Below are 16,657 nucleotides of genomic sequence, written 5' to 3'. Positions count from 1 at the left end.
AAAGTGGTCTAATGGTAAATTATTCACACAGAACAAACAGTTTGTGAAAACCCTTTACAGTCATTATCAAACAAATTGTGCTGGGATAAATTCAAGTAAAACAATCTTCAGAATAGTAAGTAATGCCTCATTCCGTGCACCACTGACTGGAACAGTGGACTAAATAGACAGCGATTTTATGTGAGGTAGAGCTGCTTAAATCCTGGGCTGTATATACAGTCTATGGCTTTAAAGCATTGCATTATCGCGAGAAAATCCGAATTCTTACCAGGCCTATAGTGTGATTTCCTCCTACCTCTCCTTACGCGAAATCGGCTGGTGTCATCCTTGGAGGTAAGACAGATGTATACATATTTTAATTCCTATATGATAAAATATTTCAGTGAATATTGAATATTGAAAATATAAGTTGTGCACAGCGGAAAACTCGATTACAAACCATATTTACGGTTGTAGGGCAATACAGGTCGCATGAGTATCGTTTCAGCACTTAGCACATTGGCTAGCTCCTCAATGTCGGCGAATGAATGAAGGGTGTTAATTGTCAGTCATCTCTCAAAATCTCCAGTTCTTCGTTATTGCTATTCATTCTATTTGTTTATTTATTTATTTGATTGTTTTATATCTGGCTTCAAGGTTGTTATTGAATTAATTTAGTCTTTGGCCAGATGTTGTTACGTCAAGTGAAGCACGAAAACATCTTGAATGCTATTGAATTACCCAGCCGGTGCACACCACCGTAGGCTTTTCTCCAGCTAGCTACAAGCGCACGCCGACATTATTATTATCCTGCGGTCTATTGACTTATCTGGCAAAACCAAAATAACTAACTGCCCAAGTGTAATTTGTGCTCGACAATTATTGTTGTAATTTCAAAAAAGTAATATATATATATATATATATATATATATATATATATATATATATATATATATATATATATATATATACATACATACATACATACACACACACACACACACACACACACACACACACACAGCATATTTGTTCATGTTATTTTATGCGAGAAATGGCATTCGTATATGAACCGCGTTTTGGATGTAGGTAATAACATCAGTTCAGACGGGCAGTCGTCCTTAAAACAGCATATATTCAAATATGTTTATTGACAGATATGTAATTTGATCAATTTTAGTTGTAATAATTAGCCTCTCTGGACCTCATGGAAACGTGTGAGGGGGTAGTTGTAGTCTATGTCAAGGGCTGTAAGCACCATGGACAGGATAGCTCATGAGCCACCCGCTGGGCCCTACGAATCAGCCATGTTAATCACTACTAGCAGAAAATCAGATAAACCTTATACATGTTCTGGTATCTGGGTGAATGGTTCAGTCTGTGATGCTAATTTATTGATGATGCCAATAATGTTTAAACAGTTAGTAATATAATTCCAACAAAACACAGTTGTGATGTAGGATGACTGTTATGACTGATTTAACAGCAGGTGGACATCTAAAGCATATCTTTAAAATGCTGTGGCTTCCAATTTGGCTAAAATAAAATACTTTATAGTAGGTCCTTCACAAATTGGGTCAGTTAGTGAGAGGAGGATAATAAAGGGATGTGTGCAAAGTCATTGAGATGACTTGGAGGTTTTATTCTTATGGAGTGATTTTTGTGAACACAAAGTCATTGAGATGACTTGGAGGTTTCACTCTTATGGAGTGATTTGTGTGAACACAGGAGATGAAGACAGAGATGAGCAGATTGGAAGACAGCCTGAAGAAATGGCAGACAGCTTAGTGTGTGAGCGCGTGTATACTCATTAAATATTTGTGTGTGTGTGTGCGCGCGCGCACACTCTGCGTTCAATTATGTAATTATTCACTCATGGTATTTATTCTTTTTCTTTCTTCAGCATTCATTGTTTCCTCATTCAACTAAGACCCAATTGGACCAATTTGCCGTCTATCAGTGTTTTTCCTGTGTGGATTGGCCAACACAGAACCTCGCAGCACACCCACACACAAATTTCACATTGCTGCTCTGAAGAAGCTCAGTGCTGAATCATGGGGAATATTTTTGGTAATCTACTGAAGAGTCTTATAGGAAAGAAGGAGATGAGGATTCTGATGGTTGGATTGGATGCAGCTGGTAAAACAACCATCCTGTACAAACTGAAACTGGGTGAGATTGTCACCACAATCCCAACCATTGGTAAGAGCACAGCCTTATTACACTTGCCTGTTACAGTTTAGTGCTAGTAAACTATGCCATACTGTTGCGTGTGTGTGCATCTTAGTTGAACAGCCAGTCTCTGAATGCTTATATTAAATATGAGCAAGTTAGCATTCCCTGCCTGTATAAGGGCTATCTGCCAACAAACACAAGCAGAAATCCAATAAGACATTATGAACTAAAGTCATCAGCTATACAGGATGATTTTGTGTAATACAGATTTCAAATGTTATCACTATTAAATAATTACTGCTCTTCAGCACAGTCACAGTGGCTTCATAAGTAGTCAGTTTCTTAAAACCACTTTAGCCCAAATTGTAGATACATTCACATTTACATTTTTGAAAACTAGTCCTGGTATAGCAGCTAGTACTATCTGAATGATATTATACTGTAGTGTTACATAATATTCAAGGCATAAGAAATCAGAACGTGTTTGTAGATGCTAGTACATTTTCTCTCTTTGTGTCATTTCTCTCAGGGTTTAATGTGGAGACAGTGGAGTATAAGAACATCAGTTTCACTGTGTGGGATGTTGGTGGCCAGGACAAGATCCGACCTCTCTGGAGACACTACTTCCAAAACACACAGGGTGTGCCCCCAACCCCCAACACCACCCCCTTTGCACACACACACACACACACAGTCTGGTTCTTCCTGTCTTCACATGCTGTACTGTGTCTTTTGTGCAGGTCTGATCTTTGTGGTGGACAGTAACGATCGAGAGCGAGTTAATGAAGCCCGTGAGGAACTGATGCGCATGCTGGCAGAGGATGAGTTGCGTGATGCCGTTCTCCTAGTTTTCGCTAACAAACAGGTGTGGCAGTATTTCTCTCTGCTTCTTCCTCTCCATCCATCCTACCTCCAATCTGTTCATTTTCTTATATTTACATCATAATGCACCAAATCTAATAGCACTCTGAAATGCAGAGTGACCATGCATTAAACCATAAATAGTCAGAATTGTTTAATGTTTAATGTTTATTCCTAATGTAACTGCTGTGTCCTGACACCATGACCTCAGGACCTGCCTAACGCAATGAATGCTGCTGAGATCACTGACAAGCTGGGTCTGCACTCACTGCGTCACCGCAACTGGTACATCCAGGCTACGTGTGCGACCAGTGGGGATGGCCTGTATGAAGGCCTTGACTGGCTGGCCAATCAGCTCAAGAATAAGAAGTGAGGGGGGTTCATTTGGGTGTGGAGGGCTTATTTAGGCAAAGGGGTGGGGTCTGTTGGGGTTATGTTATTTGGTTTGATTTTGTTTATTTATTTTTGTTTTGTAAATGTGTGGTTACTAGAGCCTTCAGATGGTATGTGTAAATGGACTGCATTCACACATTTAGACGTATATGGACACATACTCTTACGCCTAGTCATGCATGTATAGACAAATGTACGACTGCACATAAACATACACAAACATACACATATGCACACACATCAGTAAAAAACATTTGTGTCTCTGCTCCTTTGTTGACCACTCTGCTTTCAGTGTAAGCTGGACAACACAGCCACCCCTCAACACAGTAAAATATGAAGAGAATATCTCTACTCAGTGTTTTCATCTCTGTCATTGCCTCGCTCCTGTATTTTTCACTCCTTTTTTCTTTCTGCATTGTCCTGTCCATTATGACTGTGACATCACTGTGCTTTCTATGCACCTGTGAAAATCCTTTTTATATGCTAACTGAAGTTTGGTGACAGTATTCCCTGTTTGACATTATTTCAGTCTTGTATTGTCAGTTTGAATTCTGTATGGAGTATTTTCTATTATGAATTTGATGCAGTTTGTTTCACCATAAAAACACACATACATACATAAAATACACACACACACACACACACACACACACACACACACACACACACACACACACACACACACACACACACACACACACACACACACACACACACACACACACACACTAATATTAAGCAGCTCTCTTCTCCTCTGTCGGTCAGTCCTTGTGTTAGTTGGAACTGTGCTTTGACATAGTCACGTGGCCTGCTCTGGTGTTTTGCATGGCTCACTCCTACACTGTTGTGGTTAAAGTGTTGTGGCCCAGTAGATGGTAGACTGCATGTCTGTGTTCTAGACATATAGGGCTGATCATTGCATGCTGCTTTGTAGCTGTGTTGTGTTAGGAAACCGTCATCACCATTGCCTGGATGGATCAGTTAGATTTAAATGAGAGAAATGTATATATAGATGACTACACATCACAAATGGCCAATAGTAATTGTATGGGTGCATGCCTTTGAATACACGTACACACCACGCAGTATTCATACTGTTGCAGTGTGATACAATTGCATTGGAATCTCCAGGTTTAATAGGGTTTTTCAGGTTGACATGTTTGTGGCCAAAAGCTTTGGAAAAAAAGGTAAATGAGTGAACGATGAATGGTATTGAAAAGTGCATTGATATTTGTTGACATCATGCTTTTGTCTGCATGGCCTGCATGCTATGCTGTGGCCCCTCTAGATAGATAGATAGATAGATAGATAGATAGATAGATAGATAGATAGATAGATAGATAGATAGATAGATGGATAGATAGATAGATAGATAGATAGATAGATAGATAGATAGATAGATAGATAGATAGATAGATAGATAGATAGATAGATAGATAGATAGATAGATAGATAGATAGATAGATAATGGTAGTAGTTCCCTGCAGTTGCATATTTCTCAATTATCTGTTCATTTGCAATGGAAATGGATATTGTATGGTGTATTCTGGTCTCTTCAACATTTTGAATGTTTGTAGTTGCAGAAAAAAAAATCTCATTTGGCTTTTGCATGAGTACTATGAGGAGTTGTATAATAAACATAAATGGCCGGAAAATAATAGTTACACATTCACACACACACTCATACAACCAAACACTGATGCTTTGAGACAGACTGTATTATGTTGTGTTTTTTTGTGGTTTGTTGTGTGTTAGCTGTCAGCATTCTGTTCTTCTATGGAGTGTGAGGGTTTGGAATAACACCCCCAATGAATGTGAATTCTGTTTTATTATTTATTTGCTTATATTGTATAATCTTTTTATATTTATTTTATTTATTTGAATGTTATGTTCAAGTAATAAGGGAATAATATAAATAGTTATGCAGGCCAAACCTGTTTTTGCTTTAATGTTGGGTAATCCATTTTCATGCATTATCCATACAGTACCAGCACTTCATCTATAATAAGGATATTCTGTTTAAACACATCATTTTTGAGGCGTCTGCTGGTTCTGATCCAATAGCAGTACATGCTACTCTGTTAGTAGATCCTACATTAGTCTGCTAATGCTGGACTAATGTATCCTGTAGTGATGCACTCAACCTGTACTACTGGTCATCTTAGCATATGCCCTATAGCAAGTTTAAAACTAATATATTCACCTGAAACCAAACAACACACTCAACACACTTACACATGCTCTAATAACACAGCACTGAATTATCAAACAAAGTACTTGTTTGTAAGTTTTCAGTGAACATCAATGTCAAACAACAAAGAAACCCCCTGATAGTAAGAACGTCTTCTGAATGATGATTTTATGGTAATATACTGTTGAGAAAAACAATCGCACATTAGAAATAACATCGGATCACTCTAAAAATAAACAGGCACATTTTATAATGCAGCTCCATTTCCAACATTCCCACAACCATACTGCAGCACCAGTGCAATATACTGTGTTCCTATATTAGACACGTTTTGAGACACACCATCCCTGAGGACTGGGTTAGGAATCACTGGATCTTGATTTAAAGAGCTTGATCTACATGTATGACAGATCAGTTTGGTATAACTGGAGTTAAGGTCCTAAATTACATCAGTCCAAACAAACCACAGTAGTTAATCAGCAGAATAATTACTGTCTTTGATCTACAGCACCATTTACACAAAGCATCTCTATGTCTAACTATATTAGCTCACGTGTCTGTGCTGTCCACACATCTGTCTTGTGTTATTCATGACCTACGTGTCCAGTCAGTTAAGTTTTGTGGCCTTATATTCTGTATTACAAAAATAAATAAATACTCATCTGAGTTATTGATTTAATGAAGTACTGAGTTGATTTTGGGGGGGATGGATAATTGGGGAAGATACTCTGCTATGTGTTTTTGTAAATGTTTGTCTGAGAAAGCATTTATTTATAACATTGAAATGTTTGTTTGCTTACTGCTTTGCCAGGGATAGTTTTGTGAGGATTTCAATCCTTACATCTGTGTTTTTACAGACTTTTGTGTTTTTAATGCGCTTTTAATGTGCTTTTGCTTCCATTTCTGTTATATAAGACTTTATATGTGTGTGTTTGTGTGAGTGAGAGCGTGTGCATGCACGTGTGTGTGTGTGTGTGTGTGTGTGTGTGTGTGTGTGTGTGTGTGTGTGTGTGTGTGCACGCACATGTGTATGCATGTGAAACAGGTCAGTCATTTTAATGGCTTTTAAGGTGTCTAAAAATGAAAATTGAGAAAAAACTTCTCACTGAATAAAAACTGCATATGAATCATGGTTGAAATACACTGTATCTGTAATAATGCTCCTAGATTAAAATAATTACTGATTATTATTATGTATTGTAGTCACCAGATTCTTTCTCTGAACATAACTGTAAAATTGATCTTAACTGTAACATTGCTTAAATAAAACCATGAGAATTACCATCCACTTGTGTCCACAATAAAGATTTGTTACATGGCTTTGTCATGGTTAATAAATACCTTACATCTATCATTATGGAAAGAATGTGTTTGTAATTTGTCTTATTTTGACTGAATGAAATATTGGACATGTAAAAAAAGCATGCCCTACATATGTTGTATGCTGTGTTTATAAGCTTTTTTCTCTAGCTGCCATGGTGACCAGTCTGAACCAACACTAGGAGTCACTGAATGATCAGTATTTTGCTTTTCTTTTAGCCAAAGGAGGGAGCCACTGTTCTGAGCATGTCTACAAACTCTACAAAATGCAACTTGACCTCTGAGTAAACAGAGCAAACTGAGTTTGTGGAGCTGCTTCAGGTACTCACCAGCCTTGCCAACTCTCTCCATCCTCTCTCTATTCTGTATTCTAATGTAGTTCATATCCCACACTCTCCTGCTGTTTGCAGCCTTAAATAAGTCTAGGATTGGGATAATGTTTGAGTGAACTTATGGCCTCTTTGTCTAGATAAGTCCTTTGATAAAATTGTGACATAGAAAAGAAAGGAAAGCCATGCTGAGCTTTGAGGTATTTCTTGGTAAGACATTAACTTTCATTGGCGCTTTAATGCCCAGGACCATGGTGGTACTTCTTTTCTTGTGTTGAAAGGAGTCGTGATTGTGTACAAAAGGGGACGAAATAAATATTTTGTTCTGCATTTCCACTGAGCAAAAGAATGTAAGTGACTATTGTAGATTTTAGTAAGATATTGGCTTAGTTTAGGATTTAGGATCCACTTTTTTCTTTTCAGGAATATTATCAATATTATAACAGTAATTAATCTGCCACTGATATTTTATTTTAAGGTCTATGCATATCAAGGCTTTAATATACAAGTAACATCTGTTTCATGTTTACATCATGCTTGAAATAAGGTGATGCCTCTGGCCTCTTTAGTACATCACAGTTTTAACTAACTTGGTTCTGTTATCTTGGACATCAGAAGGAAGTGTGCACGTATGTGTGTGTGGGTGTGTGTGCAGGCATATGTATGTGTACATTTGTGTGTGTGTGTGTGTGTGTGTGTGTGTGTGTGTGTCTATGTGTGTGTGCATGCATGTTTGCGCACGTGTGTTTTTCAATCACTGCTTCACTCAAACCGGTGATGCAGGAAGTGCCCGCCCTTTTAAACCTGTTCCTCCACTCTGTCTCTCACACTAACAAACAACTCCTCTTTGAATGGAGCCCAAGCTGCATATCAACAAAGGCCAATTATCAAGTTGCGTGCACCTTGTTACCACAGCAAAGATGAGGCCAAGTTTAAAGTGCACCAACATTTTGGAAAATAACCTATTTAATGTGGGGTTTTGTATTGAATTGAATTATATAGATTACTTTATATAGATAAATAGCTCGTTTTTGCTAAGACAATTATTCAGATTATATTTATTATAATCATATTTATAATGCACTCTGGCTACATTGTACATCTTAACAACCTAATAATGAATTAGGAATAAGGAATATAAATAGTTTTGTGGTAGTAGTAGCTGTTGCTGTTGTTTGTTTGATTGTCTTTGTTGTTGTTCTTTTGTATACTGGATAAAAATGACCTTTTACTCAAAGAAAGGCCAACTCTAAAATTCTTAGCCACTAACCTGCAAAAAATCTCAAAACAGTTTAAGAGCAATTAATATTCAGATTCAACTCAACTAAGCACAATATCAGTTATTATATCTCAACAAGAGAACACAATTTAAGTGTGACAATGTTCGAATATCTTCATATTTGTACTATCCCTTATTCATATATTTATACTTTATGATCTGTGTATGAGAGAATCTAGAAGTATAATTTCATTTGTCCATTTTTATCTTTCAGTCAATTTTTGCTGGATGCTGTTGTGAAGAATTCCTTCAGGTGTCTACAAGAGGGAGATTTTTTGCACGCGTTCGATGTTTTTATTAGCTGTCTTACGGATAATTTTGAAACTCCGGGCAATGAATAGAAAAACACTGCCTGTTTCCTACAAAAAGAATCGTTCATTCCATAAGAGCCTAAAGTTAAGAGGCGCGGGATGACAAGCTAACCGTGACGTATTTGCTAAATGTATCATAAACGGAAACTCGTCTGTGTGCATTTCCCGTCTTTTTGATAGTCGGTGTGTTTAAAACAAAGAGGCTTTTGTAAGCATGCACTGCTAATTAAATAAAACATTTATTTTTGTTTTTTGTTTGCACTTCTTGTGAAGGACCAGATTGTTCTTTTTCCCTTCTCCTGTTTTCCCTTCTCATTTCCTTCCTTTTATGCCTTTGGTTTATTTAAGTAATAACTGCGAGAATAACTGAATTGGGCATTATATTACCTCAACTGACAATCGTAGAATATCTCACACAGACTGTAATAATTTAACAATGACTGAATGCCTTTTGTGTTTGAGTGACGCACAGTAGAAAATGGTATTCTAGTTGAAAACCTCGTTGACCAGTTGGACAATGTGTCCATTGTGGAAACTTAGGTTCAGAACTATCAAAAAACAGTGATTAACCCTGCCTACGATACTCCGACACAATGACGTCCTTGATTTACACACAGCATTCTCCCTCAACAACCAGTTATTAATCCTGCAGTCTGGGCGAGGGAAGGGAGTATTTTCAGATTTTGTATTATTCTCACACATTTTGGCGTTTATTTATTCCCTATAACTGCTTGTTTATCATATGTGTTTGAAGAGAAATTACACTGCAGTGGAATTTAGCCGGTGAGGCGTCTGATTGGTGCATTGATCAGTCAGTGAGCCAATCAGCAGCTGCAACAGCATTTTTACTCTGGTTCATAAACAGGTCGTTCAAATAACATTTTCCTGAGTATCTACAGTCAGCGCTAGAGGTTTTATCACTTTGCTTGTTTACATTTGAACACTGACTTTTTATTTGTTTTGAACTAAGCGTCAAGAAGTAAGCCTCTGTCAGGAAAGACACCAGCACGGCTGCTAAATCACTGCATGCCCTCATGTCAAAGCTCTGGCGAGTTAGGCGTTAATAAAATTAACAAGAACAGTAACGAAATATCTCACTTACTTCTTGTAACTACTTTTAAGATTTATGAGTAGTTTTATTAGAGGTAAGATACCGGGAATTACAGAAACTGTCTCACTTTGCGACATGATTAACTGATCTCTTAAAACTGAAAACCGAAGATGAGCGCTTTAGGACGGCAGGTGATCGCGTTGTGCATCGCTCTACCATGGCTGCCTCTACCTGTACTCACACAGACTCAGCAAGGCAAACCAGGTAACTTAACTTACATTGTTAAAATTATAGAATTCTACACAGTTCACATAATTCTGCATTACGCATGGTTTTCTGTGTGTCTCTGTGTGTGTTGCGTTTGAGAGTAGGCGTATTAAGATGCCTTGGTTTGTTCCCAGGCTTAACAGTGAACACTTACTATGACAAGTGCCTGAACCAGTTGACTGTGTTCAACCTGTTTTTGACTGCTGAGCTCCAATAGTAATGGAATTGTACCAAAAGATTATTGGGAGTGTATCTGCCATATGTAATATATAGATTTAGTAAGAAAGAGAGAAACTAAGAGATAGGAATGTTTTTAACAGCTTTCTAAAGAATTTTGATAAAAGTACCTCAGACACCTTTGAAGTGGTTTTGTTTGTTTTCTGAGTGTGAGCAAGTGAAATAAATGAAAGAGAACAAGAGAGAGAGAGAGAGAGAGAGAGACAGAGAGAGAGAGAGAGAGAGAGAGAGAGAGGAATGAAGAAGAGGAAGAAGAGGAAAAAAGGACAGATAAAAGAGGTGCTGAGATTTCTAATAGGGCAGTACTCTGTAGTCTTTGGCTGATGTAGTGATGTTGAGTAGTCCAGGTGCAATAACAACAGGTGTATAGACCAGGTGATGTCATAGACTACAGGTGACACTGCTAGAAGGAATAACGTGATATGTATTGAAGTTCCCAAAATACAGTGCTGTATACTGTTACACAACTCTTAATTATTGATCCACTGTTTTGTGGCTATATCCTGTGCTATATCTGTGGATGTAGAAAAGGCTCAGACTCACATAACTGTGGACTAAATGGTCTTAAATAACCTATTTAAGCATTTAGCATTTTTCATGCATGAAAATTGCCAGTCATCTTAAAGGCTTTATTAATAGGTATACAACTTAAAATATGTAGCCTCAAGCGTAATCTATTTTACTGATCTAAGAAATGTTTTTTTTTTACCTTGTGTATATCTATGGAATGTCATCTGCTGAGATGCAGAGACTGTAGTCTACTATGAATGTGTTTTGAGAGTATTTTGTCTCCCTCAGCAGAAGTAGTTATGTTTGTTGTATTTTCGACCCCCTGCCCAACATATTTTTCCTAATGTTCATTTGTATTTTATGTATATGTGCAGATCTATTTAACTAGTGTCCTTTTTGCTTCGTAGGAGTTATATTGCAGTTATATCTTCCGTAGTCCATCTCTGCAACATATCCTTGAGTTTCTGTAATTTGTAAGGCGCATGGTTACTGTTACTATATTGTAAAAGTTGAGGCCTCTCTGTATGGTGGCATATGCTGCACTTGACATCCTACTTTGATTACATACAACCTTAAGAGGTTTTTACATATATATTTCAATGTAAAAACTGTTCTTCATGGCATCTTTAACAAGCTATGATGACATGGTTAAATGCTCACATCTGGAAACCTTGCCAACATTTTTTAAAAGAGCCTATAGGAAAGCTGTCATAGGAGTGTGTTTTTAATAAGACATTGCACAATTTATTTTGTTGTAATAGAGGACGGTGTTGAGAGCACTGGGCATTCATGCTGTACCTGATATATACAGGTAGATAACAGCAGCCGTTGTAGGCAAGGATTTGATTCATTTCATTGTGTACAAGTAGCTCCCACTCCCAGCTACATGTAGACCACAGCATGCAGCATGGGTGAGCTTCCATGTGTCCAGGGTCCTTTGTACATTATTATCTAGGTTTGCTGTGATATTTTTTCTCCTTCTAGATAAAGTTCCTCTATTTTAAGGAATATCCCTATTACCTGTGAAAATTAATTTAGCATAAATCCTGTTGAAGAAATTAAAATGCTATAATTGTAATTGTAATTGTGTTTGTGTTTGCATGAGCATTGCAGAGAGAAAGAGGAAAAGCAAGAGAAATAGAGTGAGTATTCTTGAGAATGAGTGTAAAAATCTTTATGATGTTGTTTATCCAGATAAGATTTGAATTATAGCAAGATAATAGTTCGACAGAAGAGATAAACAGTTTCAGTAGACTTGCAGTGTTGGTCAGCTAAATGTTCTTCATTTGAGCTAAATTTATTTCAGGTGAATTGAGTTTAATTGAAATAATAGGTAGGTAGGTAGGTAGGTAGGTAGGTAGGTAGGTAGGTAATTTTTAAGTTGGGTTTAATTTCAGTCTAAAGATTTGATTCTTTCAGTGTAACTGGCTCAGTTAAATTCTTTGGTATGTAGGAACCTTTGGCAGATTATGTTTTTTAAACATACAAAGAAACATCAGGAAATATTATCATGAGGCCTTTTTTTGTAACATGATGATAAGACAATGTTTTGTGTCACCTATGAAAGTTACGTGCTCAAGAAACTAGTGTAAACATATACAAGAAAAACTGCATGCAAACATACATGCTCATACAGATACACATGCACAAGAAAATTGCACATGCACAAACACACACACACACACACACGCACACATATGCACATGCACACACCTCTGATAAACAAAGAGTTATTTGACCACACCTTAACAACAGAGTGACCTATGAACTGCGAGTCTTAAATGCATAACAAAGTCACCAGGTCCAGTGTATGTGTGCACTACTTAGGTATGTGCTAATCGTTTATGACAAGCCGAGTTTCATTTCTGTTTACCACTGTTAGCACTGTCACCTGTTCCCCTATTACCTTTCTGCTCTCCTACTGCCCTCATTGATCTCTCCACTTGTCTCTTTAAGTGTTTTGTGCTGTTTTGTATTTCTCTCTCTTTGTTCATTACATGTACATGTACATAAATTATGGATAAACTGTTAAATAAATTACACATTTGTATGAATTCCAGTTATCGGCTGTTCACATTAGCTTGTTTCTTAAAGACTTAAAGAGAAAGATAGACAGTTGAAAAATGTGTGTAGAGTGACCAAGAGAGGCGGGCGGGGGAGGGGGGTGTGAGAGATGGAAACCATTTGGGCGTGATTCTACACTTGTTTTCATGCTCACTCAGAATGGAAACATTGTATGACTGGTTTTCTCTAGAGCACACAAACACACACACACACACACACACACACACACACACACACACGCACGCACACACGCTGATAAACACATAAACACACGCACTCGTTTTATTTGAAGAATGTGTATTTAATAACTGAATTTGTGGTGAAAGATGTGGCTGACCTCTCAAAGGACATTTAAAAAATACCCCCAAAGCAAGAGTCAGAAAGATATAGCTGTCATGTCTAAATGAGCCATTGAGATGTTGGCATGTTTCAGTCACTTTGTTCACCCCCTTAGATAGTCAAGATCTACATGGAGACATCTCTACCCTGCACACATATACACATACCATGAATGTATATAAGCTTACCAAACCAAACAACGTTTCAACAAATAACAGAGCCTTTTCCAAGTAAGGCTGATGTACCATATTCTTGTATAATAATCTTATTCACCATTTTCTTGTATATTATTCTAATCTAACAAAAATTATACATATCTTTTTTTCTTAGACTGTTTCATGTTAAAGTACTCATGATTGGATTTTGCTTTCATTGAAATTGATTGTTAATAGTTTCTTTATTACTTAAAAAAAATTGTTTTATTTTTTAGAGATGGGAAACCTGAAATTGGATTTTTTTTCAGATCCTAGACATTTTATCTGGAGCTTTACCCTCTTCACAATGATCATTTACTCACCTTAACAGGAGAAAAAAATCATTTAAACTTAATAGGCTACTGCATGGCATGAAGTTGCGGCTGAAGCCAAAAAAGCCGTTTTAGAAACGCTTGCATGTATGTGCACAAACAATATTTCAAACCATGCTCAGAGACAGACAGCAGGCAGATAAATACAGAAAGTGGTTATTTGTGTGTGTTTATGTCTGTTTTTGTGTCCACATATCTAAAACATACAGCTAAAGAAGGAGTTTTTTCATCTTAACAGGGTTGCACGCACATACACAGACACATACCATTTGTGTAGTGCAAGATTCTAGGGAACTAACTCAAGAGACAGAGTGGGGCCCCTTTTAATATTTTTTTATTATTATTTTTGAATGTACTTCCTGGGGGCCCCTCACAGCACACCTACTGGGGGCCCCTCACAGCTCAAGGCCCTGCTGCAGTGGGTCCTGTGTGTCCTTCACCTACGCGACCGACACACACATACACACACACAAACACACACACACACACTAATATGTCAGATTTTACCTCTAAAAGCCTTTTTTTACCTAAAGGAAACCCTGTGTAGTGGTTTAATGATATTTACTATATGTGACCAGGTGGAATCCAGACTATCAGCTCTTTGTGTTGGTGACATTCACCCAAGGTTAGAGCATGCATATGCTCTGTTCACTTGACCATTTAACCAGTATTTTAATCATATTGAGTTTATTCCTGAAAGGCTGTAGTTTGCATGGAGTCTGTAAAGGATACTGAAGTTGAAAAAGCCCAAAGCTCTGAAACAGGTTTTTCTGAAGTGCCATACCAACAGGAGTGTGTGTTTCCCTTTTTCTCAGTGGAATGTTTTGATGTAGTGTGAATCTCTATGAAAATGCACATTTGAATAGCAAAGTTCCTGTCTCTCTGTTTTGCTCTCTGTCTGTTTCTTTGGTTAGTAAGATTCAGTGCTCCTGTCATAGTCCTTTCTGTCTCTCTCTCTCTCTCTTTCTGTCTTTATCTCTCGTTGTCTCTCTCTCTCTCTCTGACTTTCTGTCTTTATCTCTCATTGTCTCTCCTTCTCTCTCTCTCTCTCTCTCTCTCTCTCTGTCTTTGTCTTTATCTCTCGTTGTCTCTCTCTCTCTCTCTGACTTTCTGTCTTTATCTCTCATTGTCTCTCCTTGTCTCTCTCTCTCTCTCTCTCTCTCTCTCTCTCTCTCTCTCTCTGACTTTCTGTCTCTCTCTGTCTGTCTTTGTCTTTCTCTGCAGTTATGTGCTCAGGCACTCTAAACCAGTTCAGCGTGACAGGCAGTTCGGACCTTCAGTACCAGCACATGAAGGAATTGTACACAGGCTGCCAGATTGTCATGGGCAACCTTGAGATCACCCACATGGAGCACAACCGTAACTTCTCCTTCCTGCAGGTGGGAGAACACTGTGTGTGTGTGTGTGTGTGTGTGTGTGTGTGTGTGTGTGTGTGTGTGTGTGTGTGTGTGTGTGTGTGTGTGTGTGTATGTGTGAGGGAGAGAGAGAGAGAGACCAAAGCCTCCCATCTGAAAGATTCAATATTACAGAAAGTAATATTACCAAATTTCATATAGTTACAAGGACTAAACTAATCCAAGCCAGGTATGGAAAATATATATACAGTTGTAAATCCAATTTCAAATGTCCCCAGGATTTCAATATACATAAACTAGCACTACTCTCATAGAGGCTACTTGTTTTTGTCCCTGACTGAGGTCTTAAACAACCATCAAAATGTCCTAAACCTGTTCAGGTGTGTGTGTCCTCCATTTTATCTGGAGTGACAAAAGCTTTTCAGCTGTGAGCTGGTACCTTATTATGTGCACTTTGATGATGTCATTGTCTAAGCCTTATACAGCAGACAGTTTTTTGTTACAATGATACAGATAAAAACAGACTTATCTTATAGTCTTATGGGATGTTTCTGCAGGGGGACAATTTTACTCTGCAGCTAAGAGCAAATCAGCAAATTGAGTGTATCAGAGCAAAGCCGAAGTCATGGTCAGAAAGGTCACGAGTTTGCATGGGAAATCCCAAAATCTTTATTATCATTGCCAACCACAATCACTGAGGTCCCACTCTCTCCCCCTTCTCTCTAGTCTATTCGTGAGGTAACAGGCTACATTCTGATCGCTGTAAACCAGTTCAGCCGCTTGCCCCTGGATCAGCTGCGTGTGATTAGAGGAATGTCCCTCTATGAGGAACGCTTCGCTCTCGCCATCCTCGTTAACTACCAGAAGGACGGCATGAATGGTCTACAGGAGCTTGGCCTCACACACCTAACAGGTAAACACACACACACACACACACACACACACAAATAAACAAAGGCACAGATTTCCACCAGTTTCCCTTGACTCTCTGCGCTCAACAGTGGCTCTGCGTCACAAAGCCACCCCCCCACCATTGTCCCTGTGGTGACAGAGCCATGTAGGAGTGTCACTAAACCGAGGTAGGAAAGTCAACAGCCTGAAACGTATGTGTGCAGATATGTGTGGCTGTGTCTTAAATCTCTACAGCCAGACTAACATTTTACGGGAAATTCCAGTTTCTCTGCACACAGCAGAATTAGTCAACAATCTTCAGACTGAAATGTGACCAGTACTGTAAGTGTACAGACTGTTGTGGGTACTTCTGGAGGTGTGTGAGACAGTTAACCGCCAGACAGACAGATACTAGGACATGCCCATGCCTGCTGCAGTCAGTGCTGCAGAGATACTGAGAATTATAAACAAATGTTTATATAACTGCATTCTTTGTGATTGTATGTGCGTTTGTGGGTGGGTATTGGTGTGTGGGTGAGCTTTGCAGTAGTCCTGATGTGTGTGTGTGTGTGTGTGTGT

General features: G+C 38.2%; 2 protein-coding genes across 7 annotated transcripts in view; both read left to right on the top strand.

The window, feature by feature from the left end:
- The first annotated feature begins 206 nt into the window (after positions 1–206).
- On the top strand, positions 207–6,956 carry arf3b (ADP-ribosylation factor 3b). The gene is made up of 5 exons (XM_027016753.3): positions 207–333; positions 1,883–2,181; positions 2,684–2,794; positions 2,895–3,019; positions 3,227–6,956. The coding sequence occupies exons 2-5, from the start codon at positions 2,034–2,036 to the stop codon at positions 3,386–3,388; spliced, it is 546 nt and encodes a 181-aa protein (XP_026872554.1). The 5' UTR covers positions 207–333; positions 1,883–2,033; the 3' UTR covers positions 3,389–6,956.
- Positions 6,957–9,495: 2,539 nt separating this feature from the next.
- Positions 9,496–16,657, top strand: part of erbb3a (erb-b2 receptor tyrosine kinase 3a) — a 19,803-nt gene continuing 12,641 nt past the window's right edge. For 4 of the 6 annotated variants that reach the window (XM_035524561.2, XM_081717713.1, XM_081717715.1 and 1 more), the window contains exons 1-3: positions 9,496–10,153; positions 15,057–15,211; positions 15,914–16,100. In XM_035524561.2, coding sequence (XP_035380454.1) covers positions 10,060–10,153; positions 15,057–15,211; positions 15,914–16,100 — 436 coding nt within the window. In that variant the 5' untranslated portion in view covers positions 9,496–10,059. Of the gene's footprint in view, positions 10,154–12,016; positions 12,046–15,056; positions 15,212–15,913; positions 16,101–16,242; positions 16,267–16,657 lie in introns of those variants that run through there. The other 2 variants (XM_081717714.1, XM_081717716.1) reach the window with 2 other exon arrangements.

Source organism: Electrophorus electricus, chromosome 7 (genome assembly GCF_041902795.1).
Source record: "Electrophorus electricus isolate QZ-2024a chromosome 7, ASM4190279v1, whole genome shotgun sequence".
In the NCBI taxonomy this organism is placed as follows: domain Eukaryota; kingdom Metazoa; phylum Chordata; class Actinopteri; order Gymnotiformes; family Gymnotidae; genus Electrophorus; species Electrophorus electricus.
Note: the sequence above shows the minus strand (reverse complement) of the source record. Positions and strands in the feature narration are given on the sequence as shown.

What these genes read in the sequence shown, in the direction of transcription:
- arf3b (XM_027016753.3), top strand. Translation starts at nt 2,034, where the DNA reads ATGGGGAATATTTTTGGTAATCTACTGAAGAGTCTTATAGGAAAGAAG. An exon ending in CACCACAATCCCAACCATTG is followed by an intron (nt 2,182 to 2,683) that starts GTAAGAGCACAG and finishes CATTTCTCTCAG; the next exon opens with GGTTTAATGTGGAGACAGTG. An exon ending in CTACTTCCAAAACACACAGG is followed by an intron (nt 2,795 to 2,894) that starts GTGTGCCCCCAA and finishes TCTTTTGTGCAG; the next exon opens with GTCTGATCTTTGTGGTGGAC.